Source organism: Sander vitreus, chromosome 7, assembly GCF_031162955.1.
Source record: "Sander vitreus isolate 19-12246 chromosome 7, sanVit1, whole genome shotgun sequence".
NCBI classification, from domain to species: Eukaryota; Metazoa; Chordata; class Actinopteri; order Perciformes; family Percidae; genus Sander; species Sander vitreus.
The window spans coordinates 7595585-7623307 of NC_135861.1; the positions used below are offsets into that span (position 1 = coordinate 7595585).

Here is a 27723-nt window from a genome sequence, read left to right on the forward strand (position 1 = left end):
GTCGGGGCAGGTCTGTGTGAAGTTTTGAAAAACTGTAACCACACTCTAAACCAGTTTGCTCGACAGGTGTACTCTGTTCGCACCTCTGCGCGCATGTGCGTGTGTGTTGGAGCTCTGCTCTCTGTCAATATGCAGAGAGGACAGATAAGCTTGCGCTTACACGCTCTCAGGTAGGCTACCAAAATTTGGTACTGTTTGATTTAGCATGAATAGGTCCTCGGTAGTACCGACGTAATTCGGTCCGTACCCAAAAAACTACCGAGTTCAGTACCCAACCCTAGTGCACTTACAACTGCAGCCGCGACTGCGTTGTGCATCTGCGTTGTGTGTCTGCCTTGTTTCTGGTGCCGTGGCAGGCTGCCACTGCAGGGTCAGCATAGAGGAAACGCTGTACAACAGAAAAGACTTTAAGGATGAAGGCTAAATGGTAGATTTTGCTCCGATAAAGAGCAGTGCACAGCCGATTGCCTAAACTGAGTGACCCATCCAGGGCTGCCTCCTACGCAGAGGATGAGACAGTCCTTAACTGGGCTAGGAGAAGGTATTAATATGACATCTCAAAAGATAAATAACTGATAAAGTGCATTCAAGTTCATCATTAGACTGTAATCTCGTGTAGTTTGAATGTTTGAAAGACCTTTTGTATTTTGATTAGTCTTTTTTTGCTATATGTTGGCAGTTTGACGGCAGCTGTCAAAGATCAGGAATAGCTGCTTGGGACTCAACACAGACAAACTGTGTCCCGCAGTCTGAATGCTATGGTGTTCTTAGTAGCAAGTACCTCCTCCCTCCTGTTAACACTGTGGTTTTGCTTTGCCCCACTTTGTGAACAAACTCTTAATTGATGTGCTCCCAAAGCACAGGGCTGTTGTTTTTCGGGAGATTATCATAACTTGAAAATGAAGCATGTTGCCTCGCGCTCTCGCAAAGTTCAATTTTTTTTCCCCAAAGTTTACCTCATTATCAACCTCTGTATCTCTGTTTTTTTAATGAGGATATCTAGCCTCTGTCATTCTGGTATTTGTTTAAGCCCTTTTAAAGAGCATTGTGTCCTACACACACACACAAACACACACACAAACACACACACGAACACACACACGAACACAGTCACAGTAGGTTTTTGCAAAGTGCTGACAAAGAAATCACTTTAATTCTGCATCTAAGCATCCCAGCGGAAAAGAACACTGGAATAACAACTAGCAACGCATGCATGCACGCTGACACACACACACACACACGGTTTCTAATATGCACAACACTCGCACTGTACACACAGTCTTCCATAAATCATACCCCCCCCCCATGGCACAAACACACATGCGCGATGCGACTGAGTAACAGTAAAGGGACTGTGACTGAAAATCGCTGCTTATTACTTTGTCTGTACTGTAGCCAGGCTGCCAGGCTCCCCTGCGGTTGCAGTAATTGACTTGTCCAATCCCTCCTTTCAACACGTTACTCTTTCTCTGCTTCTTCTGTCCGGTGTTTGCCAGAGGGACTGAGCTGCCACACAAAAGATATTGGCTGCAATGTCAAAACTCACAAGTGGACAAAACTCTGCTGTTGTAATGAATACTGCCACACTGCTCGCGTCTGCCCTGGTTTTAATATCCCAAATGTCCAGCTCCACTGCTCCCAATAATGAATATTTAATGCACCTGTCATTGTTCAAAACCTTGCTCTCAATGTACACGTTCGAAGGTCCGGCTTGATTCATCGTGTGTTGAACATCTTTTCTCAGTTCCATTATGGTGAGGCTCCCTGGAGTGTGCAGCAATTGACTTGTCTCGGACCTTATTTGAAAATGTTTTTCTTTCTTTCTTTTTTTCTTGACAAGTCCACTTATAGCTATGGAGGAGCTAAGAGGGATGAGTTATTGCAGGTGTGAAGTGTTAGAAAAGTAAGGTGACTTACAGTTGGACCACTTTTAAGGCTTTAATTGGCCCCACAGACTACAGATGTTTTTAAACAAAACCTAAAAACATCTTTTAAAAAAAGCTTTTTACTAAATGTATTTTTATAGGTTTTCCTTTTAACTATTTATTGACCTTGATCTTTTTAAATGTAATTATTGACTTTGAGTTTTTCAATTGCATTATTATATGCTCTGTGGCAGTTTGAGATTGCTGTAATGTAAAGTGTAATATAAATAAAATGTATTATTATTTAATAGGCATGAAACTCCTCTGGGTTAATCATGTGTTAAAAAAACAAAACTGTTTGGAAATATCGGTTTCTTTGGTAAAATGTCAAATGTATAAGCCTGTGTAGCTACATAAAAAGTTGACAATGGCAATGACGGGGTGTTCTTGATTTGTTACAGCTCCGATTGGTGGCGGCATGTATTTGTTTGAGGCAGGAAATGCATTTCAGGACCAGCTTTTTTTAACACCATAGCACCTGTCAGTTATTTTGATGAGCTGCCTGATCTAATGCTGCTTGGGTCCTCGCCAGTGAACATACCACAGTATTCAATTCAATAGATCTTTCTTGTTCCCGGAGGGCAATTCTGGTGCATCATAAAAAAAATAACATGGTAGAAACGGTACTGTACATACGACACCATCCAAAACACCATCAACAAAGTAACAAAACAAATTGCAACAACAAAGACGAGCTCTGCTGCCTTTCAGCCCTTCTAGCTCATTCAGATAGTAGCAGCAAAAAATAAAATAAAAATACTTTATTACAGTGAGTATATAAGACATTAGGAACATGATTTTTTTTCTGGATTAGTGAAGGTTAACCAGGTGAATCCAGGTAGAAGCTGTTAGTTTCTTAAGGTTACATTAATTAAATCATTCAGCGTATGTGTAGCTGAAGTATGGTAGACTGAATGAATAAGGATTTTTTTGGACCATCAAGTGGTATTTCAGACTGGACGTGCTGCGATGATAGCTCAGTTCACAACGACAAAACACACAGATCACTTTGGTCTTGTCAATGGAACCATTTGGCAACTTTTAAAAACTAAACTTTCCATTCAGCAATGGATGCCATCTTACTGGCATCCATTTCGGCGTCTCGCGCTCGCCATCCACTCAAAACGTAACGTTAGCCTACTACTCTTTGGCCGGCTCGCAAGCCCAAACAAGTGTGTGCGGCGTGCCTGTTGTTTTGTTTCCGGTCTAGCTAGATCCAGTGTGGTGTTGTAGTTTTTCTAACGTTACTAGTTGTTGCAACTAGGGTTGGGTACCGAAACCCGGTTCCACTATGGAACCGGTTGCGTAGGAACCGGTTCCATAGGAATCGGACCGGATTAGAACGCAAATTTCGGTTCCACTTAATGTGTCGACTGAAATATTTTCCCTCTGTTGCTCCAAAATGGATGTAAAAATATCACCCTTTCTCTGTAGTCTACCGTTAGCTAGCTACCGTAAATGTAGGCTACTTTTAAAATGCCATATTTTCCCTCTGGACTCACCAACGGAAGTAAAAGCATATTAACCATTCACTCAACGTTATTATATTGTTACATTTAAATAATTTTCAATTTAAAATTATTTTTTTTTATAAAAGAGCCTTTCTTTTATGTCGTTTTTCAAGAATCGGTTTAGGAATCGGAATCATTTTAAAAGTACTGGTTCGGCATTGGAATCGTAAACATCCAAACGATACCCAACCCTAGCGCAACAGCATGTGAAAAAAAAGTTTGCTAGGCCAAAAAGAACGTTAATCTCGCGATAAAAAAATGTACACCATTAAAATGGGTTTGCGTTAACGCCGTTAATAATGCGTTTAACTGACAGCACTAGTTTTAATCAAATCATAATCTCTATATTTTTCAAGTTAGTTGAGCTTCACCACGATCATTCCACATACCCCACTCCAGTAAGTACTCCTTGAGACCCTGCAGTCACATTGTTTCATATGGTTGGGATAAAGTCCCGTCCCTCTGCAGCTAATAGGCTGACCCACCAGCTGTAATGGAAACGTGGATATACAGTAATTGAGTTGTCAAAGTACTTCTCAGAAAATGCCTCCAGCTGTCCTTTGCAGTGTTGGCCGTGAGCGCTAATGAGGACGACAGGAAATAGACTTGCTTTCTGTGTGAAACAATACGAGAAAATGCAAACACAGGGTGTGTGTTGCACATATGTTTATATGCATGCTGTTTTTCACTCTCCCCCAGGGGTTCACATGAATGTATTGTGTCCTATCTATTGGCCATTAAGGCCTACATCCTGTATTTTGTATCTTTGTGAAATTTGTGTAACATTGCCGCAAGCTACTGTATTGGCTCCAAATAATGAGGGGAGTAGTCCTGGAAACTGAGATCATCTTTTTTTCCTACAGGACAGAGAGGCAACACAGTTTACACTTAAATAGCTTTGTTTCATGTGTTTTTCCATCTGTAATGAGTGCTAGTTGACCGCAACAAGGCCAAGCTTTGGGACTATTTTACAATGTAATAACTCTCAGTAGGGTTTTGTTCTGAAGTTGTATTGGCTTGTCTTTTCTTCTCTCAGGATGAAATCATTAAAGCAGGATGACATCCTGCTTTCAGAATGCAATGTCACAAAAATGGATATGTTGTTTTGTGTCCCAGCTGTGCAACCTGCAGCTCAAATGGTTTTCCCAGAATAGTCTAGTACTGTAGTCCTCAGGAGTTGCCCTTTTGATTGAGCTGTGTTAATGAGCTGAACTTCACAGATATAATTGGGTTTTACAGTGTTATTGATCTTTAAGGACAAGGCCTTTTGAAAGCTTTAATTTTCTCTGAGATTAAATCATTGGGATGTAAATGTCATGTGTGGTACCCTTTAGCTCGACGCTAAAAGCTATTTGTTTTCATTAGGAACAGTTTGAAAAGTTGCCCTTTTTTATTTACTGTGTCACATACTGTAGAACATTTTGCTCGTTTTGTGTTGGGTCATCCTCTCTGAGACTAAAATGAATGCAGACTCGTGAGTGTATGAATCAAATATCGTTGATACTGACATTTTATAAGGTAGACTTTTAGTATGTAGGTTACATGTGTCAGTAATGGCGCTTTTCCATTACATGGTACCTGCTCGACTCGCCTCGACTCTACTCGCCTTTTTTGGTTTTCCATTACGAAAAAAAATACCTGGTACCTGCTAACAGGTACTTTTTTTTTAGTACCACCTCAGTCGAGGTTCCAAGCGAGCTGAGCCGATACCAAAAGGTGACGTGAAAGCGACAGACGGGGGGTGTCCTGAACAAACCCGCCATTTTTAAATAGTTTAGCCAGCTGTGTTTTTGCTGCCTCCAGCTTCATTTGAAACTAAATGTGTCTTCTGGCTGTGGCAACATCAACACACCTTCGACGTTCTGTGTGTGTGTGTGTGTGTGTGTGTGTTTCGCGTTCACGTCACGGCAGTTTACTGCAGCGCCGCTATGACGACCAGCCACGCTGAGGCGGTACTAAAATCTGTAACGGAAAACGGACGCACAGTGCGGCGAGTAGAGTCGAGGTGAGTACCATGTAATGGAAAAACGCCATTAGTACTCACTTTCTTTCTGTGAACTAAACTATTGGAAAATTGTAATCTTTTAGACAGTTTGTGTGAATTGTTCCATAACATCCATGAATAATTATATGAAATGATTTTTAAGTTACTTACTTTCACTGTTCATGAAAAATTACAGCCTAATGTTAGGAATACTGATGGCCTAGTTTGACCCATCATTTGATTATAAAAGAAGTCATCAGGGCTAAAATAAATGAATAAAAATGTCCATCCTAGGGCTGCTCCATTATGGAAAAAAATGTAATCGCGACTATTTCGGTCAATATTGAAATCGCAATAATTTAACACAATTACTCGTTGACTTCTGGAAAGATGTTGCAATTATTGAACTTAAAAACAGTGGAAAAAGTTAAATAAATCAACAGTAAAAAAAAAACGTACAACTGCGAAATTTACCTTAAAACTTTTAGTATACTTGCAAAACGTAATGAGCTAAATAATTATTTTTCTCGATTATTCTGTTTTTGTGATCATTGGGAGCCAAAATCATAATCACGATTAAATTTTGATTAATTGCACCGCCCTAGTCCATCCCCCTTTTAACCAAAAAACATATCTAATGGAATTTTACCACGATGACAATTTACCACTATGGCTGCTGGCTACAGTACTACTAATGCTATGTGTTTTTAAACCTATGTCTTTAATATATAGCAGTTGAATATGGATTGTGAAAACTGTCAAATTTTGTTGCAAGAAGGGCACTCAGAGAGTGCAGACCTCCGCCAAGGCTATGCTCTATCTCGCAATATTAACAAAAACAAAAAATAATTTGAGTGTCTGCCCCGTGATTCGCATCCTCTCCAAAGTTTAATTGGTTTTTCCTTGGCCCATGCTACACCCTTCCACCAAGTTTCATGATAATCGGGCAAGTATTTGTTCCGTAATCCTGCTGACAGATCGATGGACAAATCGACAAACAATAAACCAAACTGAAAACATAACTTCCTTGGCAGAGGCGCAGATCTAAAAGAAAAAGGGAATGTAGAGTAAGTTTACATGCGGTTTTCCTCACTGCAATAATTTAATGGCATGTATAGCCTTAACTATCTTCCTACTGCCCATGCATAGACGTAAAACTGTGTGACAGCAAAACACACTAACGCACACAGGGCTTGACTTTGTACACCGGCGCATGCATCATTCGACGCACAACGGACTTTTCCCTCAACAGACTCACGTCGGTAAATTGGGAATGAACTTGTGATCCCGGGGGCGGTTCAGCAAAAAGAGGAGGCGTGTTCCCTAGTGCTATTTTGCAGTTTCAGAAAACGGTTCCGCCACAGACAAGGAAAAATCTAGTCTAAAGTCAGTGGCGCGTTATTCAGATGCTATTTTAAGGGCGCATGCTTGGCCGTAATGTAGAGTGTGCACACCGCCCATACACTTTGCTTCTCTCATCTCACGGACTCAGCAGTTCCCATTTTTGCAAACCATACATAAATACAAGGAAAAATATGACCTTGTTTTACACAACATTTCCATGAATCATGGATGTGTTGATGACATAAATGAGGAAATATTAGAGGACTTAAGGAGATGTGATGTTGAACTGCGTGTGCCGATGCCACTTAACCCAAATGCCCCAGCAGCAGCAGCACGGGAGAGGAGAGACAGAAGAGCTGCATCGTCTATAGTGAGGTAATCCCAGTCTAATGTTAGACTACATTGCAAAAATATCACCATGCATTCATAACCTCGTGATTCAGTGAGAGTGAGCCCAAAACATCGGAAAGTATGTTTTTGTGACATTTCTTTATTTACATTTTGACAAAAAGAAAAATCAATAGCAAACGTCAGTCTCCTAGGCTGTAAACTGCTCCTGGCGTGCGCCCATGGATGTATTAAGAGTGTGTGCATAGCAAATCTTCATTATAATAGCAATCCGCCATGGAACAGGTGCGCCTGCTTTTAAAGGGAATGTGAGATAACGCTCTGATTGGTTTATTGCACGTTACGCCCAAACCACACCTATGAGTAATGCAGCTACTTCAGACCAACCCATTTTAGATTTGCGTCGGGCACAAGAGTCATTTATCCCGCTGGTATTATAGCAACAGCGCCCAAGATCCGCCCACAGAGCTACTAGCGTTTGGCGTTTGATACTTGCGTTTCAGATCGTTAAAATGGGGCCCACACTGTGTTTCTGTACCACTCCAATGGTTTACACTTCAGACTCCCCTCTCCCCCTCAGGTCTGCTTCTTAATCTCTAATGATGATTAATGTGGACTGTGTGCTTATTGGCAGCACTGTGTTATTGGCATACTGACAGGGTTGTTAAGATGGATAACTATGCAAGTGTGTGTGTGTGTGTGTGTGTGTGTGTGTGTGTTTGTGTTTGTGTCTGAGTGTGTGTAATCAATCAATTGATTTGTGTGTCTGGTCGATGGAGAAAATGGATTTGTGGAAAAGGCTGAAAAACAACACCTAAATTAAACTTTGTCTCTGGTTTTCTGTGTTTGTTGAATCTGTTTTAAGGGTGCAGAGAACAATAGAAAGTAAACTGTGATTTATTCACCTCGTCATGCATAAAAACTTGTTATCTTGTTATGAGTGTGTTTTACCTTTGTGTGTGTGTGTCTGTGCAGGAGATGGTTCGTCGGGGAGAGATCCTAGATGACGGCATTGAGGATGAGTTCTACCTTCGCCGCCTGGACGCCGGACTATTCGTCCTTCAGTTGATCTGCTATATTATGGTGGAGATCAGCAACTCAGGGATATCACAGGTACACACACACACACACACACACACACACTCACAAGGATTAAGTATTTTTGAGACAACTGATCAAACAAGCTATAAAAGCAGACAGGAGTCAGATGTTATGAGCAGTGCAGCCATATGACTCATCCACTTCACCACAAGTTTAGGTTTCACTGGACTCTGCTTGAGTAGACACCACAACACTTTGCACTGCTGCTTAAAAATCTGCAGCATATCCTTACTTTCTTTTTAACAAGCCCTATCAACTGCTAGCATTTTAAGACATCTTTCCCGTGCATGTATTTCATCTATTTCTGGAATGACATGATTACAGGGTTGACCAAAAAGATGTGTGTGTATATATATATATACATACTGATTTCTTAGCTTTCTGGTCTTCTTTTTCTGCATTTAGCTGCAGCAGAGGGTCCATCAAATTCTCAACCTGAGAGGAGGCTCTGTCAAAGTAGTGCGACACACCATGAGAGGTAAGTAACTTTATTTTCTTTAATACGGCCATTTCTCAAATAAAATCAACGTCTAATAACAAACAATGGTATTGGAAAACTAAAATAAATAAATACCATTGCCTGTACTGTGCTGTTTCCCAGTATAACAACATAGCCAGTCTTTGCTCTGCTTTCTCTGCGCTCATCTGCTGTTATTACTGCAGATATTTCATGGCCCTCCATACTGCTGGGAGGCTTTAATGTAAAACATAGGGAAGAATCAGGAACAAACTAACGTGACTTCTTTCTAAAATATTATACAAAATATACGTATATAACAGGGTGGATTAGAAAGGTCTTTCTTCTCTTTCTCTTCACCTACTTTTAACATACTTTAAAGGTGAACTGTGCAGTTTTTTTTAGCTTAATTTACCTTTACTGAACAGCTTCGGAGTCATTGGAATGGTTATATGACTTTTTTTGAGTTGAATGGTGGTCGTCTCGCTCCCCCCTAGCGCCTGTGAGCGCCACCCATGCAACTTTCAGCAGGCGAGCCGCCGGCCTTAGCATCAGGAAGTATCGTGTGATATCCGGTCTCGCGATGTAACAAATTGCTTTACGGCACTGCACACATACGGCCATTCAAGAACCGGTTAGCAAGGTAGCAATGGAGTTTTTCACACTATCGTCATGGCTGAGCCGTCAAAAAAGAAGCAGAAAGCATTGTCGGAGGAACAGAAAAAGAGGAAACGACCGACTGACCGAGCGAGGAGTCAGACACAAGTAAACATAGGAGCTGCCAAATATCTATTCCGAAGATGTAGGGGGAGCTCTATAGAGAGACCTGCGACCAAAAAGCGAGAAAACAGAGAAGAAATGGCCAAAACTGCATAGCGCCCCTTTAAAGAAATACCCTTATATGCAGTTACTGTCAAAACATAATAATACCAATATTTTACTGCATTTTTTACATTTAAGTTGAAGGAATGAATGCATGAACTAGGTATGGTTTGCCCCCAATAACAAACCCAAGTGGTAGTGTCTGAGTACAACTATGAATCCCTATTAGATATAAAGGTTGCCCTAGCCCAAAAACACAAACCCTTTACCTCTGAGTGAAAAAGAATAAAATAAGAAAAGTCAGATGTACTGTATTTGGTAGGGGTGACCAGGAATAGACCGTTCAAATTCGATAAAAGGACAAGGACAATCATACAGTTGAATCGTCGCAGTGGGGGAAGATGTGAATATGAAACAAAGGATCATTCCATTGAGGCTATATAAGGGTTCTGAATGTCCGATTTGACAGAGTTGCTTGGTTTCTTCCAATAAATCATGATAGCTCGCCTATTTCACTTATCAATCCGAGCACTCACACAGAAACGTAGCACGAGCAGAGCGCTAAACATGTTTTTTTATTATTTTATGGAAGATTATCTGTCAAATCAGCAGGGTAGAAGCTTAGACACAGCTGTTTGTGGCTTGTAGCTCTCTCGTCGACTGTTCCTTCACTCCCATGTCGAAGCGCTTCTGTCTTATTGCTGCAATGGGTGGAAATAAATTAGGGCCCAAAGTTCTATTTTTAATCAAGAAAAGCAAGCAGGCTGAACCAAACTAAGTGATGTGTTCTGTCTGTCTGTCTCTCCGTCTGTTCCGCTCCGTTGACAGCGCGGCACACGCGCACGCACGCACGCACACACACACACACACACACACCAAACACCAAACACCAAACAGCTGTTTGTTCTGAAACAACAGCACAGTCTCATTATGTATCTTGGCCAATAATGTTTTTTTTCTACATAAAATGTAAACGGAAGGGGCAAAAATACAACTGACAACTCGTGGCATCGGGTGTGTTTCAGCTCTTTTGTCTGTGTGGAAATAATGCAAGCCAATGTCACAAATGAGAAGAAGAACATGATTCGACAATCAATCTACTATAGGCAAAACTTAACCAATCAGATTTGACTATGTAAATCCTCGGTGGACTCCCAATAGTATTTTGGCAGGGCAAAAATACACATTATACTTACGGTCGCTGCTCCTAAAACAATTCAGATTACTTTCGGAGAAGCATTTTATTGACAAGTGTTTCCGAGTGTTTCTCGCACTGGCAAGGAAGCAACATTTCAGGGGGAACCGCTGCTCTTTGGCTGTGGTTATTATTTGATTGTAAGCCCATGCTGTTCGCCTGCCAATTGGAATATACTGTATATAAATGCTATGAATAATGTAATTCTTCCTTATTCTTTCAAACAAAGGAGAAAGGCACAGGCAAACTTTTTGTTCTGTGCATGTTTCTGTCCAGTACATCCCTCTTTGCGTGTGTACATTTGTACATTGACACAAGTAAACCGTACTGTTCACGCATAGGAGACCTCCTGGAGGAACGGAGGATGATAAAGGTATCAATATAGCACTGCTAAGGTACAAAATGCTAGGTTTTTATTTATGCAACAAATAAACAGTCAAATCTAGCATCTGAAATGTCCAGGCATAAATGAATACAAGTGTTTATTGCTTACTTCACATTACCTGAGTACAGATGGTAAAACAATATGCAGAAATGCATCCCAGTGTGCAATTACGCATTGTAATCTAATCATATTGTCATTGTGAGAGGAGCCGAGACTATCTGTCATTCATTCTTTTTTTCCCCCATCCCAAAGATTTCCTGTCCTGCTGTATTTGTTTTGTGTTTGGTTTTTAAAGACCTAGCAGGTGTGACTTTTTTCTTCCCGGTGCGACATCTATCCTTCCTGTATCATTGTCGGATAAAGCTCGAGGACGAGTCTCCGTTCACACACCCTCCAGCTCCCGGTGGCATGTAGCTCTGTAGATGGAGTCATCCGTCACGCATGGCGGTGCCAGCAAGCGTGGCAATTCTCCAATCCGTGTGTGTGTGTGTGTGTGTGTGTGTGTGTGTGAGAATGTTAAATGTGCTGGTGTGTTACTTTAGTTGTCATCTGCATATTTGCATACACGTGTGCCTGGCTTGTCCGGGTAGTTTCCACAGGACGTTTTTTTGCTTACTAACATGTTTGGTTTTTTTTAGCACTTTTGGGTGTGCACATCATGTTTGCTGTTAGCATGTCTAGATATTTATCTTTGCATACATGTCCTTGCTTGTTTTCATGTGCATATGTTTTACATTTTAACATATCTTTGAGAGTCTGAGTTTGAGAAGTCTATGCACGTGTGCCTGTTCAGTTTTCCTTTGTGGTTTAGCTTGCATATTTTACTCATGTGTGCCCTTGCATGTGTATACTTCAGTGCAACACTTCACACATATTCATTTGCATGTTGTGTGTACTTGTCCTTGCATGATCTTGATGGGATTTATGTATTTGTCATAAATTGTGTTTGTGTGTTTTTTACGAGCTGTGTGTACACGCACCTGCACTGTGTAATGCCATTACGCGTGCGTGCGTGCGTGCGTGTGTGTGCGCGTGTGTCCATCCATCAGGCCGCACTGTGGAGCCCTCTCCCATTTCAAATGCCCCGCCCGGTCAATGTGAAACTGCAGAAGAAGGTTAAGCACATGCAGAGTGTGTCACCGGCTCTGCCGTCTTGACCTTAATGGCTTTAGCGTGCTGAATGAGAAGCAGTTGTGCAGGAAGGACAGGCTTAGCACACTGGAAGGAAGAACATTGATTTCACGAATGTAAAAACTTGCTGTGAGGTTTTTCATTTCAGAAACTTTAGGCAGGTTATGTTTGCAGCTGTGAACATTTCTTGGACTAACTGTAAATGACAACACTGTATAAGATAACACTAATGGAGAAACTGTATGACAAGAATGGAAACCGAAGCCACTCATTGCGAGGGGGTGAGACTCTCGTGGAAGACTTTTATAGTGTTGCACTCCGTTGTTCACATGAAAAGAGAGCTTGAGAGAAGATCAAAGCCTTGCTCCCTTTTTTTTTTCACCTCATGAAGTGAGTTTGAATGTCGAATTGTCTGTTCTGGCTAGATAGAAGAATATTAAAAAACATACCCCTGTACATGGAAAATTAGCAAAGTGGTATATACGCAGATCAAGGTCTGAGCATGTGCAGCGGCATCTGCCCAACATGGAACTACTCTCCAAAGATCAGAAATGCATTTATAGTGATGAAGTAATCCGTTACCCAATGCGACAGCATGGCTCTTTTATTAGTTGGCTATGCATGCTACTTGTTAATGCTGGCGTTTTCCTTGAAAACTGCTATTTTCACAGAACAGCTCTGCAGATAGCTGGCTAAACATAGCCATACCATTTTTTTTTTTTTAGAGATATCTTTGCAAAATGCATCATTTCAGATCTTACACTTTCGTATTTGCCTGTTCATTGTATCTCCACGTACTGTATAAAGAATCGTATTCTTCTGATGCATTTGATAGCATTATGGTGGTTACATTAACACACCACAGGATCATCTGTGCCAGCTGGATCAGGCCAGTTTCAGACTGGTATAACAGTGTTTTGAACGAGTGCTTTGTGTGTAATCACACCACGAGTCCTACAGTGTGTCCCTATCCTTGGCTGCTGCTGCTGCTGCAGAGACTGCTCCTGGAAATGATTCTCCTTGTACTCATGGCACATCAGTCCCAGTCACTAACCTGAGTAATGGCGATGCTCAGTACTGTATTGTCCTCTGCCGTGTTGCCGTGGTGACAGAAGGAGAGAGTACCAGCATGTCAAAGAAAAGGTTCTGCAAAGAGTTGAAGAGTCACCGTATCTCTGACCTTTCTGTCTGTGTGGCTGACTGCGCCGCCATTTATAGACATGGACACACACACACACACACACACACACACACACACACACACACACACACACACACACACACAGAGGCACAATGACATGCTGGCAGTGAAAGAGGCTGTAGTTTTTGTTGAGTCGCTCTCTCCGCATCCCCTTACTTGCTTTTTTCAGTCAACCTTAAAACTCTGCCATTTTTTACTTCAGTAACATCCCACACTTCTTTGGATCTAGTGCAAATCCCTGTTGCTGCCATTCAAGGCTGCTCTGGAAGCTGCTTACCTTCCACACTTTCACATGTTTGTCAGTTGAGTTCAAATATCATATGTCTTTGCGCAGCATCCCTTACTGCACCTTTTAAGGACGTTTTCAAATTAGGCAAGATTTAATACAAATTGTGTTTTTCTCATTAATCATCTCAACTAACCGTATATAAAGAGGTTTAAACTAATAAGTAAAGAGGTTCTGTGCAGACCATTTGGATTGCATACTTTTGGTTTTACCTTTAAATGAACTGGTTTAGATATGTAGGCTCAACTGGAGACTTGATCATTTGAGCGTATGTTTCTTGCCCATTTAAACTTTGTTTTAGAAATTGCTGGATTCCGAGACGTCAGCAATTACATTGGTGTTTACAAAGTTATCATGACATACAAATGATTGCCAAAACTACAAAAATAAGACCCTAAATGTAATAAACTGGAATGATCTAATTTAATGTGGGTTTGTGTGTTGAAGTTGGGTTCTTCCACAATACCTCTGAGGTCTCTCCTCAGTCCTATTATGTCTGTCACTATCCTTTATGTACTATCTAATAACATAAAAACACCCCTCCCCCCTCACAAAAACAAAATCTCCTTGGTGTCTTTGACAGCTGTGTTTCGTCCTCCTAAACCCCGCAGGCTCTTGTCAGGAAAGACCCCTTCATTCTCTCACTCTGCAGTGTCTCCCAGAGAAAACTAGTCTTTTTCATCTTTCTGTTTCGACATCCCTGGGTTTAATGTGTAATCCCTGCCTCAGAGCGAATGCCTGGACTCCACCGGGGCTGCGGCAGCTGCAGCTTTCTCTTTCTGCACATTAGACTCACAAATCGACCGTCAGAAGGTCTCAAAGGCCTTGTGTGGGAGGCAAGACGCGTAGAATGAAGAAAACAGTCAAATGCTCAGAAGCACACAATGAAGTACGAGCACTGCAAAGTACACCTGGACTGGTCACTGTTTCCAGCCAGAGGACACGGGGGGGAAGGGGGGGGAGCTGCTGTCTTGGGACCCCTCATGATATACAGGATAAGCATTTTTTCCAAAGACGAATCTTGCAATACGACTTTTTGTTACAAAGTGATGGACAGACTAGAGACTAGTGAACTATACTAACTATAGTGAACTAGTGATTCAATAGTGCTACTACTTCCAAGCGCTGGGTCTCTCAGCTTTGTCCTCCATAATACAAAAAATACTGTAGCTTGATTTTGCGGTTATTCATAAGTGGGTAAAATGAGGTATACTGAAAAGTGATCCACTCCTGAGGTTACACCATCTCTTGATGTCTTCTTTCGAAGTATTTAGGATTTTAAATGGGGAAAGGGGAGAAGAGGGCAAGTGCACTGGGGCCCCAGACTGACAGGTTCACTGGGTGTTAATTGGTTTGTGGTCATTTAATTGTAAAAGTGTTCGAATTAGAACACACTATTCAGAAATTCATAGTTTGAGTCGATTTTAAAAACAAAAATGCCAAACATTTGCTGGTTTCCAGTGTCACAAATGTGACAATTTGCTGCTTTTCTGTGTTTTGCAAACATAGTAAACTCCATATATTTTGATTTTTGTTGTTTAGCTGCTGTGCAAATTCTTTTTTTATCAGTCTTTCTATGCTCTCAGGAATAGTGCAAGACCACTAAGGCACTCATCTTTTACTCCTTTTATTTATTTTTGGTGATCAAGTAACTGCAGCTCTCAAGCTGTCAAGTCAACTAATCCTCTGGCTCTTCCTTGTCTTTCGCAGAGTACGCTGAGAGCATCGGAGATGGGAAGAGTGAGGAGTTCAAAGAGGCTGAGCGGAAGAGGATCATGGACCTTGTAGACAACTTCTAATTTCTTATTTTTGTCGTGCTCTGTCTCACACACACACACACACTCTCACACTCAAACGGTATATTCACACACTTAAGAACATTTACACCCCGCTGGTCTGATCTGGGACTGATGGTGACCTTGAGCCAGCCTGTGTAACATAATAAAGTCATTGGGTATGTTTACATGCACACAGTTACTACTCTGCTTAAAGTAAGGTTTATTTTCATGCTTTAAAGAAAAGTAATTTATCAAAAAAAAAACTGGCTTATCTTGTCTGCATCTTTGGCATCCAATGTGGGGAAGAAGAAAGAGAACTGCAATTATCGGCAATACAAACTTTAATAATTTGTATTTATTTTCAATTAATTAACTCAGATTTATTTTATAAACGCAATCTTTACGTGCCAGAGAATTCGGTTAAAATTAAAGGTTTGCTGTGCATGTAAAGCTGCTCACTGTAGAACAGGAGTTAAGTTGGGAGAGCAGAAGATTGCAGCTGGACTGAAACACACAGCAAACATGGGATGTGCTGTTTATTTTCTGTCCTGTGGTGTTGCAGAGACACTGCAGAATAATTATGGACACACTTTGCACAGATCTGCAAACGTATTATCTATCCCTCGGCTCGCACACTTTACCTGCTTTGTTTGTTTTGGATTTACATGTGAAAAATATTTTCTAATAAAATATTTGGTAATAAAATCCTGATTGCATGTTTGGTTTGTTTGATTAATGTCAAGGTTTAGTGAGTGAGATTGGCACAGCTTGTTAACCGTCGGTGCACATGAATCTCATTATGCCTTCACTGGGTTACTGTTGCACAGAGACACAGATGGAGACAACAAATCTTTATCTGCAGCGGGAGAGAATCCTCACAGAATGGCAGACCTCAATTCAATTTTATTTATGTCAAATCATAACAGGAATTATCTCAGGACACTTTACAGATAGAGTAGGTCTAGACCACACACTATAATTTACAAGGACCCAACAATTCCAGTGATTCCCCCAAGAGCATGCATGAATGCGTAAGTGCGACAGTGGCGAGGAAAAACTCCCTTTTAGGAAGAAACCTCAGACAGACCCAGGCTCTTGGTGGGCGGTGTCTGACGGTGCCGGTTGGGGGTGTGATGAACAATGGCAATAATAGTAACAATAAAGATATTGTAATAGTTAATAGTTCATGGTGTCGTAGAGCACAGCAGGGCGTAACAGGGCGTGGCAGGGCGTTGGCTGGACATAGCAAGTGGAAGCCAGGCATTGCAGTGCGTAGCAGGGTGTAATAGGGCACAGCAGGGCGTAGGGCAGGACCACGGTGACAGCTGCCACCATGATGTAGGTGCCATCATGATCCAAGATGATGATGCTGGGCGGAAAAAGAACATAAGGACTCCGGGGAATAAACTTCCCGGAGCTATGTTAGTAAGTAAAGAAGAAGACCTGCTTCTTCTTTATTTGATTGAACCCACCCACTGCTGGATCTCAGCAGCCTCCCGGAGCTCTCAGCCCACTGCTGATTCTCTTTGTGACGCTGTTCACAACCATCAGTGCGGAGGTGTAGTATCGTAGAGCTGTATACACAAACCTACTGTATTATTCTCACTGTCTGTGCACCATACTGCACTGTATCTTTGCTGTCTTTATGCTTAGGAACGTGTGTGTGTGTGTGTGTTGTAGTGAAAAGCTGACCCACTTAAACTCACAAACCCACTATTTTAGTCTGATATCAATCTGTCATTTCAGTAGTCTACAGTAGTGTCAGAGCAATTGTACATTAGGGAAAAAATGTACTGTATCTAAATATGTGTTTGTTTTATCAGAGTATCATCCAGCCAGCTTGAACATCAAGACTTATGAAGTAAGCAGCCACTGGTCCCTCGGATGGGAAGGGAAAGGGATGTTTGCTATGACTGGACTATATGATCTAAAATTTGTTATGCAATCAATTGTAACATTTGTCTCAGTTTTTATGTTTGCGGTGTGCCAAACGGAAAAAACAATGACATATTTCCAGTTAAAGACTCTACTTGTGGAATGGCCTTCAGGCTGATTGGTTGGTTGAACATCTGGTTAGATTTCATTGATTTTTATACTGTAGCAGTTTAATACATGATTTATTTCATGAATTCAGCTAGTGTATTGTTATGTAGTTCTCAGTTAGTTCATATGAGTTAATTTACTCGCAGCTTGAACAAGTTTACCATTCAAGCCAACATGAATGAGAAACCCTTAGTTCCGTAACAACTGGGCCAACTGTGGCTGAAGACATTTTGACACAGTCGACATTTCAAGGAAAAGTGAGTAAGACCACCTTAAGTGGAGATTGTTTAGTCAACTGCTGTTTTCAAGGTTAAGAATGAAATGTTACACCGAGTAAATGTATGTCAATGTAACTTTTATTTATATAGCACCTTTCATTACATGTAAACCCAAAGTGCTTCACATAAAACAAAATACCACATATACATTAAAACAAAGCATGAATGGAAATAATACACAAGACAATCAACAAAAACAAGCAAGACCGTGCAAGCGTACAATTTCACGCACACACACACACACACACACACACTGTAATTAAACAAATGCCTGATAGAATGATTTTAGAAATTTTGAGTTTGCTTTTGAATGGGGATACAGTTGTGACGGACCTCAGGTCATCAGGCAGCTTGTTCCAGAGAGCAGGACCACAGTAGGTGAAGGCCCCCCTCACCGGACCTGGATCTAATTCTGGGTACAGCTAGAAGGGTTCTGCCTGATGACCTGAGAGGCCTGATGGGGTTGTGAACAGTGAGCAAGTCAGAGATCTACTGAGGAGCTAAACCATTACGTGCTTTATAGACTGTTAGCAGGATTCTGTATTGTACTGGGAGCCAATGAAGTGATTTTAGTACCGGAGTAATGTGTTCAAATTTACGTGTAAGGACTCTGGCTGCTGCATTTAAAATGAGTTGGAGGCGTCCCAGTGATTGTTTGGATAATCCTGCAAATAACGCATTACAGTAGTCTAACCTGGTTGAGATGAACACATGCACCAGTTTCCCCATGTCATTTTGTGAAATGAATGCTCTAAGTTTTAATATATTGTTTAATTGATAAAATGCTGTTTTGTTGATATTGGTGATGTGATTTTCAAAATTGAGATCAGTATCCGAAATAATGCCTTTCTGACTTGCTCACTGTATTTCAGAGATAGTGAATCTAGGCGTAAATAAATCGTATGTCTATCATTTTTGAAGTGTCATTTTTAAATGTAGGTCTGAAAGGGCTTTATAGTCCAATTGATTTGGTTTATCAGCTGTATTATTGGCATACTCGCCAAGCCAGCTTCATTGAGTTTACCACGTGTGTTAGCTTGGTAGCTATTGTTCTGCCTTTTTTTTTGCACCTTACTAATTATCCCGTCAACATTGACGTAATTAAATACGTAATTAAGTATGACAATTGAAACAAATTAGAACTTATGTTTCTATGACACATTAAACCGACAGATGATAGTTATTATATGATTATGATAGCTATTGTAAAAATATATGTTTTGAGTTCTCGTTTAAAATTGTCCACTGAGTCTATTATTTTAAGGCAGAGTGTTCCATATTTTGGGGGCATGGTGAGTAAAAGTAGCATCCCCAAAGGTTTTTGTGGCGACCTTGGGAACAGTTAAAAGAGCAGCTGTGGAGGATCATGTGGTTCGTGGAGGATCATAAAACATTAGGGATTCTGTGAAATAAAAAGGGGGCGGGCCATGTAGTGCCTTAACTAAGAGAGTCTTTAAAATCAATTCTAAACGATACAGGGAACCAGTGTGGGTTGCATAAAAAGAGGACTTATATGATCTCTCAATTTAGTTATGGTTAAAATCCTGGCAGCAGCATTCTGAATGGTCTGTAGTTTTGCCAAATTAAAATGGGTTTAAAAATTAAGAATCTAAGATAACACCAAGGTTTCTTACTTGTGCTCGTGTCTGTGATGTCCGATGTCCCAGCTTAGCAAGAACAGGGTCCCTGTTATCTTAATATATGGTGTCAGAGGTGATGGAGACTTCCCCGTCCTTGTGTCTGGGCTGGATGTCTACTACTTGCCACTTTCAAGCCATGTGTGAATAGGTGTCAAAAAGTCATGACCATCGAAAGAAACTACTTAAAAGTGTGCGTGTATTTGAGGCCATGCTTGTAGTTTTCAGAGGACTTTGGTTGATCATATTGAGGAGGCATTTGAGTTGATGTTTACATTGTTATTTAGCAAGTACCCATGTCTTGCTTAGGGGAATTTATTTTCCAATATTTACATTTCAAAGCAAATGTGAACACATTTTTTGAGCAGGCAGCTCCTAACTGTCTCCCATATGCAACCAGACGATGTATCTATTTGTATTAGTGTCTTGTCTATAGTATGTTTCTGTATTATGAATCACTCATTTAGTGTATCACGCCCTCCCTGGATCCCTGACCATAATCCTGGCAGAAAGCAGCAGTATCGAGAGGGAACAGGGGGTGTTCACTCACAGCTCTCAGATCAATTGCCTTTCCTAAGTGTCTTTGCATACTCTAATATTGCTCAGTAATAAGATGGGTAGAACGGCAGGGCGTCGTTTGCATATTGTATTGGCAGAGGAGACCCGGCCCCATGCATCTCTTATCAGTGATTATGACTGTGGCGTGTTTAACAGCGGTTGTACAGCAATTTCACAGCCGAGGGGTAGGAGAATAATTGTATTTTCTGAATGACTGAGCGCAAACACTGTGCACCGCTGGGGTTTTGGGCTCCTCTCTTTTAGTAGGGACTGAGAGGAGAAGGTATTCTGTTATTGAGCTTAAGCTCAAGGATTAATAAAGAGTGTAGAACAAGGGCATTGCACCTTTAAGCTTTGGTGTATACAGGCCTACAGCACTCAAAGCTCAACAGTAACATCTTCATTTGTAAGTTCATTTTATAATCCCCAGATCTCCGTTCCCTAATAGGTCAACACAGTTACGTCCATTGCAATTAAATGATTTGGTTTTGAATTTGTTATGAAAGCTGGTGTGACTAGGCCTTTTTACCCTCAGTGAAAGTGAGGTAAACCTAACAAGAAGACCTGGGGAAAAAAGTGGGAAAAACCTCATGAACTAAAGCACCCCCCATCAGAACAGTGAAAAGCAGTATGATAATATGAGGGAAAGGTGGCATCCACCAGTATCCACTACCAAGTGAGATCACTGTGCTAAACTCAACCAGCGGACTTTGAGCCTACATATTCAGCCATGAACATGCTCATACAGGTAGTAGATTGTGGCAGTGTTAAGAGCTGAAACGGATAAAGAATTTCCCTTTGTTCCTCAACATTATCAACCCTGCCTTGCAGCCATACAATTCCACAAGTTCACACACATAAAGCAAATCATTCAACCTCAATGGCTCAAAACAAAGCTGTTAATTGCTGCAATAGTCCAACTGTCAGGGTGCAGCCGTAGTCAGGGCAGGGCCTATGCTCAGCTGCTGGATAACCTATCTCCACCAAATTGGCCACTCTCACTTCCTACACGTTATTGGACACTGCAAAAACATGTTCATTTCCTATGATGGTTTTATTAGGGCATAGCAAAATATTCCCCAGTAAATGGGGCCTAATGACACCCAGAGGTAAACTGACCACCAGTGTGTGATCATCGTGAAAGCATCACATCCCACAACAGAAACAAAATATCAAGTATGTTGTCCTTTTTTCCTGCTCCTCTGTGTACTGTTTACTATTAGGTAAAGTTGTGGGAACAGTTGTGCAATTTTCTTCTTCGTCCTTTTATGGAGGGCTGTGTCTTGGACTGAAAAAAAACACGTCTGGGATAATGGCTTTTATTAAAGAGGGTAATTGGAGTTGGGTAATCATAGTCAGGTAATCCAATCATTGTGTTGGCGTTACAGCCAGGTCCCTGGCTCTGTTCAAAATCCACAAAGTTTGGTTGTGAACCTGGGTTTTTTTCTTCAAAGAATCTAGATGAATGATGATGGACCTGCAGGTCTGTTATGCACGTGCTAATGTCTGTGTTCAATGGTCCAATACTTACTATAATGAAAAAAAGGAAGAAAAACTAATGAGAATGCCCTGAAGAAAAATTACAATTGAATTTTATGCACACCTTACCATTTTCTTTTACAAAGGGGAAAATGCTATTTTTGGAAGAAAAACAAAACACTGCATACTGATCTAAACCTAGAGGCAGAGCAACATGGTTTGCTGTCTTGGGGTCTGGATAGCTTGAAGTTTACACATATGTTTCTTTTGCTGTGTAACAAACATAATAACACAACAGAAATCAACCCCCGTATTTTTAGATAAAACAAACCAATCTTATATTTAATATATATAAAATATATATAATATATAGAAAATCATGGAGATATTTGTGTCTATTCATAGACCCAAGACCACATGTTTGACATGTTTGAAGCATTAAATGCAGAAATCTGGTTAGCTATGGTAATAAGAAGGCTTTCTCTGAGTTGTGTCCTTGAAATAAATAGAACACGCAGACAGTATATCACTCTGCCTATCAAGGTGGACAAAATACCCCCTGGCTATGCTGCTCTGTTGTGGAAAAATACCTTAAGATCAATGAAGATTACACAAGCACTTACATACTGTTCCATAAAGTCCAATAGCCCATATCGTAGTGCAGATTGTCAGTGGGATGTTTATCTTCTACTGTTCAATAAGTGACACACGCTGAGACTGCATTTCAGCACCATGGACAGCAACACACCGAGGCTGCAGGATGCTGTGTTCCCTGACAGCAAACACTCACTGGTTTTGGACCTTATACACAAAATAGACTATGATTAGTGGGCTATTTTTTTCTTTTTTAAGCCTCCAAAAACTTGGCTTTTTGGTAACTATTATGTTCTAACCTTGTCAGAAAATAGTGTTCACTTAAGATCCCATTTCTCCCAGAAAAAAATTGCGTAAGAGGACTCTCTTAATACCCCTGTGGTCCTAACACTCGGCTATGTATGGCAATCTAGGCTTCAGGCTATACTTTCTAAAGACAAGTGAAAAAATTATTCTAAATATGGGTAGTGACAAATAAACTTCCCATCAAAAGCTAGTGGTAGAATCATAGAAAAGCATAGACTTAGCCAAAATAGACTATGATCAGTGGGCTATTTTTTTCTTTTTTAAGCCTCCGAAAACTTGGCTTTTTGGTAACTATTATGTTCTACCTTTGTCAGAAAATAGTGTTCATTTAAGATCCCATTTCTCCCAAAGAAAAAACACTGATTGAGGAAAAAATGTTTTCAGGGCATTTGAACAAAACAAAGGAACAGTTTCCGATTATTTTTATCTTTATTTTTTTTTATCTTTACTTCAAGAAATTTCATAAATCATTGATTAATGTAATGTAATACATAACTAAATAAAATAAATACATAATAAATACTACCTGTGGTCACTGAAACGCATGACACTATGGGAAGCAGGCTTTTTACCCACCCTGTTAGCAAACACTCTGTTAAAGCTAATGTTGGAGCACTCCAATGGAATATTTAGTTAAAATAAATAAAACATAATAATGTTAACATGTTAGGGCTTCGAATCTTTTAGTGGTCTCCCGTCGCTTCATAAAAGCGCATTTATTTGGCGGGAAATGAAATGTCGTAAAGTTTAAGGTTGCTCAAGGTGTTTTCTAATATCACTCCTCTCATAACTAATATCCCCCACTGCAAGCCGCGGCACTTCCCGTTCGGGGGAAGTCCCTCCGCCTCATGTAGAGCCGACTGAACGGTAGCACAGACTCAGTCAGTCTGCTGGCATACAGAGAGGCTGCAGCGGCTTCTTCGTTTCTTTATTCTGCACACAGTGATCCCACTGTCTTCCTTGCCAGAACAAAGTCACCTGGATTAAAAAAAAACAAAAACAAACAAAGAGAAAAAAATAAATCTTTTTCGACGTGCACTCCACCCGATGTGAAAAAGTCAAAGAGGGTAAAGGAGAGCAGATAAAAACAGAAGAGAAATGGGAGCGTTCAGAGTGCTGCTGGGGAGTTTACATTACATGGGACTCTACATGCAACTTAGTCTCTCCACAACGCAAACTGGACACGGCGAGGTGGAGAACCACATCTCTGGGAACGGTAGGTGTTCCTCTAATTCATTTTCTTTTATGAGCGGACATCAGAAGGGCCGTGGAGAGGACGGCATAGGTGATGCCATCTGCTCACATGCAGAGGAGGAATTAAACAAAGCAGCACACAGGCTGAGAGTCTGATCAATGCTGATAATATGCCAACTAATGTAAATGTGTGTTTTCTTTGATTGTGTGTGTGTGAGTATACCCAGGGAGCTTGTAGTTTTTTGCTGTCAGGCATTACATGGCAGTAGTTTAGCTCTTTGCAATGAATTAGTCAACCTGTCATTCAGTCAGTGCATGTCTATCCATCTTATTAGTAGCCTACCAACAAGGTTTGTAGTGCTATTTGAATTTGGATGTTCAGACCATTTGCAGTTATACGTTTGGAAGGCTAAATACTTATGAATGTGGCAGCCCTCTCTAATGAGTGTAAGGGTTGTGGTTTTTGATATAACTGGTGGTGTAACAATCTGTGGTGAGGCTGCGCTCATGACTGATAGGATTTTGTTTTCTGTGAGCTTTGCACTTCTCTACCAGTGCTTCTCATCCCCCCCTCTCTCCTGATCAGTAGGTGATGTCAGCTGCTAGATGGAAGTTAATATTCTCTTCTAGAAATCTACAGTATACCGAAAAACCCTCCCTCAGATCTGCCTCTCACCAGGAGCTTCCTTAAATGGCCTCCAGTGTTTATATTTGGTACGTCATACTAACACAGAGTGTCACAATTTGTTTCAGTAACTTTGGCTCGGCCAGGGTATCTCCACAAGTGTCACGCCGCCGGCTTGGCAGATGTGCTGGCAGCACAATTTCTGTGTGTGGTTGAAAAATAAAGTAAAGAGGAGGGGATGGCCAGCAAGTCTGAATGCCGGCACTGAGTCTTACAGTAGATCCGTTACCAGCTTTTCTTACTTCTGTAAATGCCCTCTATGATCATTTGCTTCCCAGAAGCTTAACCTGGGACCCAGGCAACCTCAGACACCCATGATTCAGTGTGCATGCCACAAACTAAGCTGCACTGCAACATTTGCATCTAAAGATACGCCTGAATTACATCAAATTTCAAAGCGGGGTCACAACACAGATGAGATTCCTTTTTTTTGTTTAAAAGAAATTGCACAAAAGAAATAAATAAAATAAAATAAAATAACCTCTTCAGGTATGATCATGTCTCCACCCATGGAAAGTGATTAGTTGAAACTTGAGAAGAGTACGTTTAGATCTAACCTGTTTTGTAAGCAGCATTGAGCGAGTGTATCGTCCATCGAAAGCAGAACTAAGAAACTACACTCATTTGCTTTCTTGCCAATAAACAAAAAGTTGAGGTATTTCTTAAATGCTGCCAATACGGATGTTAGGATCCAGATTTGTTTACCCTTTTCCGAGTCCTGTCGTAATAGGAATATGTTGATACCGAGTCTGATCCGATACTTATATTTACCTAAATGTTAAGGAGAGCAGCCTATTGCAACACTAACAGGCTGAGGTGGACAAAATATTTTAGTAAAGAAAGGATTGCATTTTAATCAGCTTTATTTTAGCCGATTTATTAAAATATGCCCGGCCCGGGTCGGCAATGATACCAATCGTTTTGAATCGGCTCAGGACGTCCCTTGCTCCCATATCTCCTGGCTCTATCTTCATTTTTAATGGACACACATGAGTGGCATTGATCTTCTCATCCAACTCTTATTAAAAATACGGCGTATTAAAAATAAATAAGATGATTTACATTACAGGGTTTCCCACAGCCCTTTGCAGTTTAGGCGGCCCACCTTAACCACACGCACATGCCACCTTAACTGAGTCTTCAAAAAATATATATATATAACCGCCGTGTTACTCTGTCCTGTTTGAGTGGCTGTAATGTACAAGTCGCATCAACACAGTCTGTAGGAAACAAGGTAACAGCGAGTTGTCAAGATACCACCAATCACAACGGAAAGAGCATTTGCTGGCGGTGAGTGTAACTGTCATTTATTCACATTTAAAGGGATAAATCGCCATTTCACCGCCACGTGTGCGTCAGAGTTTGTCAACAAATGTGCGGCAGCTGGGGCATGCCCGGGCAGAGACAGGGTGAGTGGACTTAATTACCGGAGCGTTGGCATACGGTAGGCAGAGAGCATTTATATATGTTTCTCTGTCCTGTTCTTCACATCAGTGAGGCTTTCTTCTGTTGTTTCAACGAAATGAATACATGACGAAGTGACTGGAACTATCCATCACCTCTCCCGCGTGGATTCTCAATGTCCCGGCTGTTGCCCGGTCTTTGAGACACAGCTGTTGTCTGTTTTTTTTTAATCACTACACGCGGTTCACAACACACGGTTAGTTAGCGTAGTTAACAATACACAGTGAAATTACGTGTCCTGTTTTTATTTCACGCATACTATCTGCTGGAGTGAGTGAAGCTATGGGCTGAGCTCTGTTATCTCAGCGCGGTTTGTTTTGGAGAAGAGTTGTCAGGCAAAGATAATGGGAGCAATGCCAGTAAAATTGTTATAGCACTTTTTTAGAAAATAGTTTAATGAGCTTAAAATTGCACATTGCAACTATTGTTTTAAAAAGCTGGTTATTTATTAATTATTTATTATTATTTAAATGTAATATTTAGTGTAGTGTGTAGTATAGAGTCTACTACTACTATAGTAGTAGAAGAATCTATACTACCAGACCCCCGCCAGGACAGCAAACAGTCGGGATTTCGTTGGTGATTAGTTGTCCCTCACCGTGAGGGGGCAGCAAGCAGGTTGGCTGATGCAGAGCGGAGTGGGCGGGCTGAGATGTAGGGTTTGACCGTGTCCTGGATGTAAGCTGGGCCTGATCCGTTTGTGGCCCTGTATGCAAGTACTAGTGTCTTGAACCGTATGCAGGCAGCACCTGGTAAGCAGTGAAGGGAGCGGAGGAGCGGTGTAGTGTGAGAGAACTTGGGTAGGTTGAAGACCAGTCGAGTTGCTGCATTCTGAACGAGCTGCAGGGGCCGGACGGACACACCAGAACCTGAGCTGCCTTCTGCGTTAGAAGGGGACGTATCCTTCTGATGTTGTGCAGCATCTATCTACACAATCAGGTAGTTGATTGGGTAGTAGATTTAATCTTTAACTCAAACTCCACTTACTTGTTTTTCCCTCCTGAGCTATCAACCACATTTAATGGTCTTCAACAGTGGATGGAGTTTGTTTAGTTGTCATCAGGTGACCTTAGTGTAGAACTTTGGTCACAGCTGGTCTTATACAGTATGGGGGGGATAGTAACCAGTTTTAAGATGGTTTCTGGCGATTTCCTCCTTGACTTGTCTGGACGTCCACTGGAGTGGGGGGGGGGGGGGGGGTGGTCCTGTCTTTAGGCTGTACTAGCAGAGATCTTGTTGAATGTGTTTGTCTAAGGGCTGACTCCTTGCGACTTGAAACCTCTGGTTAGATGTTCTGACAGCTGCACTCCTACTGGGATGCTTCTGGTGGTTTCTGTTGATTTAGCAGTGCCCGTCCTGGTCTTAGAATTCTCATCATCCATCATATGATATCATCATTCATCCATTAAATCTTTTGTCTCTTTGCTATCGCTCGGTATAAAGTATCACAGAGTGGCCAGGTTTGTATGAGCATGATGTGTGCTGTATAAAGTACTGATGTCCTGTTACAGGATTTCTCTGTATTTAAGTTTCAAATATTTAGTATTTCTCCTTTTCTTGCCAATCGGAGCAATATGAGTAATATCTCATGGCAGGTTGGCGCATCCATAACATAACGCATCAGAATAATTTCAAACTGAATAATGTGCTTGCAGGAAGATTTTTTTTTTAACAGTGTGGGATTTTTAAGGAAATGTGTGAGATACACTTGTTTTTGTTTTGCCCCCCGAGGGTAGAATGAAAGAAAAGAGGAGGACAGATTCATGTACTGTAATGCAGTAATTAGTACAATATTCCAAACACAGTGCATAAAACTGAAGAATAGAATTATAATAGGATTGCCAGATGAATTGCAGATATGATGATTTGCAGCGTGGGAGTGATGAGATGTTCATGGATAAAGATGAGGATAAACCCACCTGAACTCCCTTTAACACCTTTATATTTGCAGAATAATCTAAGACAGACATCCATAGTTATGAGGTGAACTCACATTGGGGGTTCTCCACAGTGAGTA

General features: G+C 41.0%; 2 protein-coding genes across 2 annotated transcripts in view; both read left to right on the forward strand.

Annotated features, from left to right (window-relative positions):
* Positions 1–16173, forward strand: part of ctnnbl1 (catenin, beta like 1) — a 70770-nt gene extending 54597 nt beyond the window's left edge. The window contains exons 14-16 of the mRNA XM_078254377.1: positions 8088–8225; positions 8619–8691; positions 15401–16173. Of these exons, the coding sequence (XP_078110503.1) occupies positions 8088–8225; positions 8619–8691; positions 15401–15489 (300 nt within the window). The 3' untranslated portion in view covers positions 15490–16173. The remainder of the gene's footprint in view (positions 1–8087; positions 8226–8618; positions 8692–15400) is intronic.
* A 7125-nt stretch (positions 16174–23298) lies between these two features.
* The window catches only part of vstm2la (V-set and transmembrane domain containing 2 like a), a 47908-nt gene continuing 43483 nt past the window's right edge, over positions 23299–27723 (forward strand). The window contains exon 1 of the mRNA XM_078253910.1: positions 23299–23579. Coding sequence (XP_078110036.1) covers positions 23462–23579 — 118 coding nt within the window. The 5' untranslated portion in view covers positions 23299–23461. The remainder of the gene's footprint in view (positions 23580–27723) is intronic.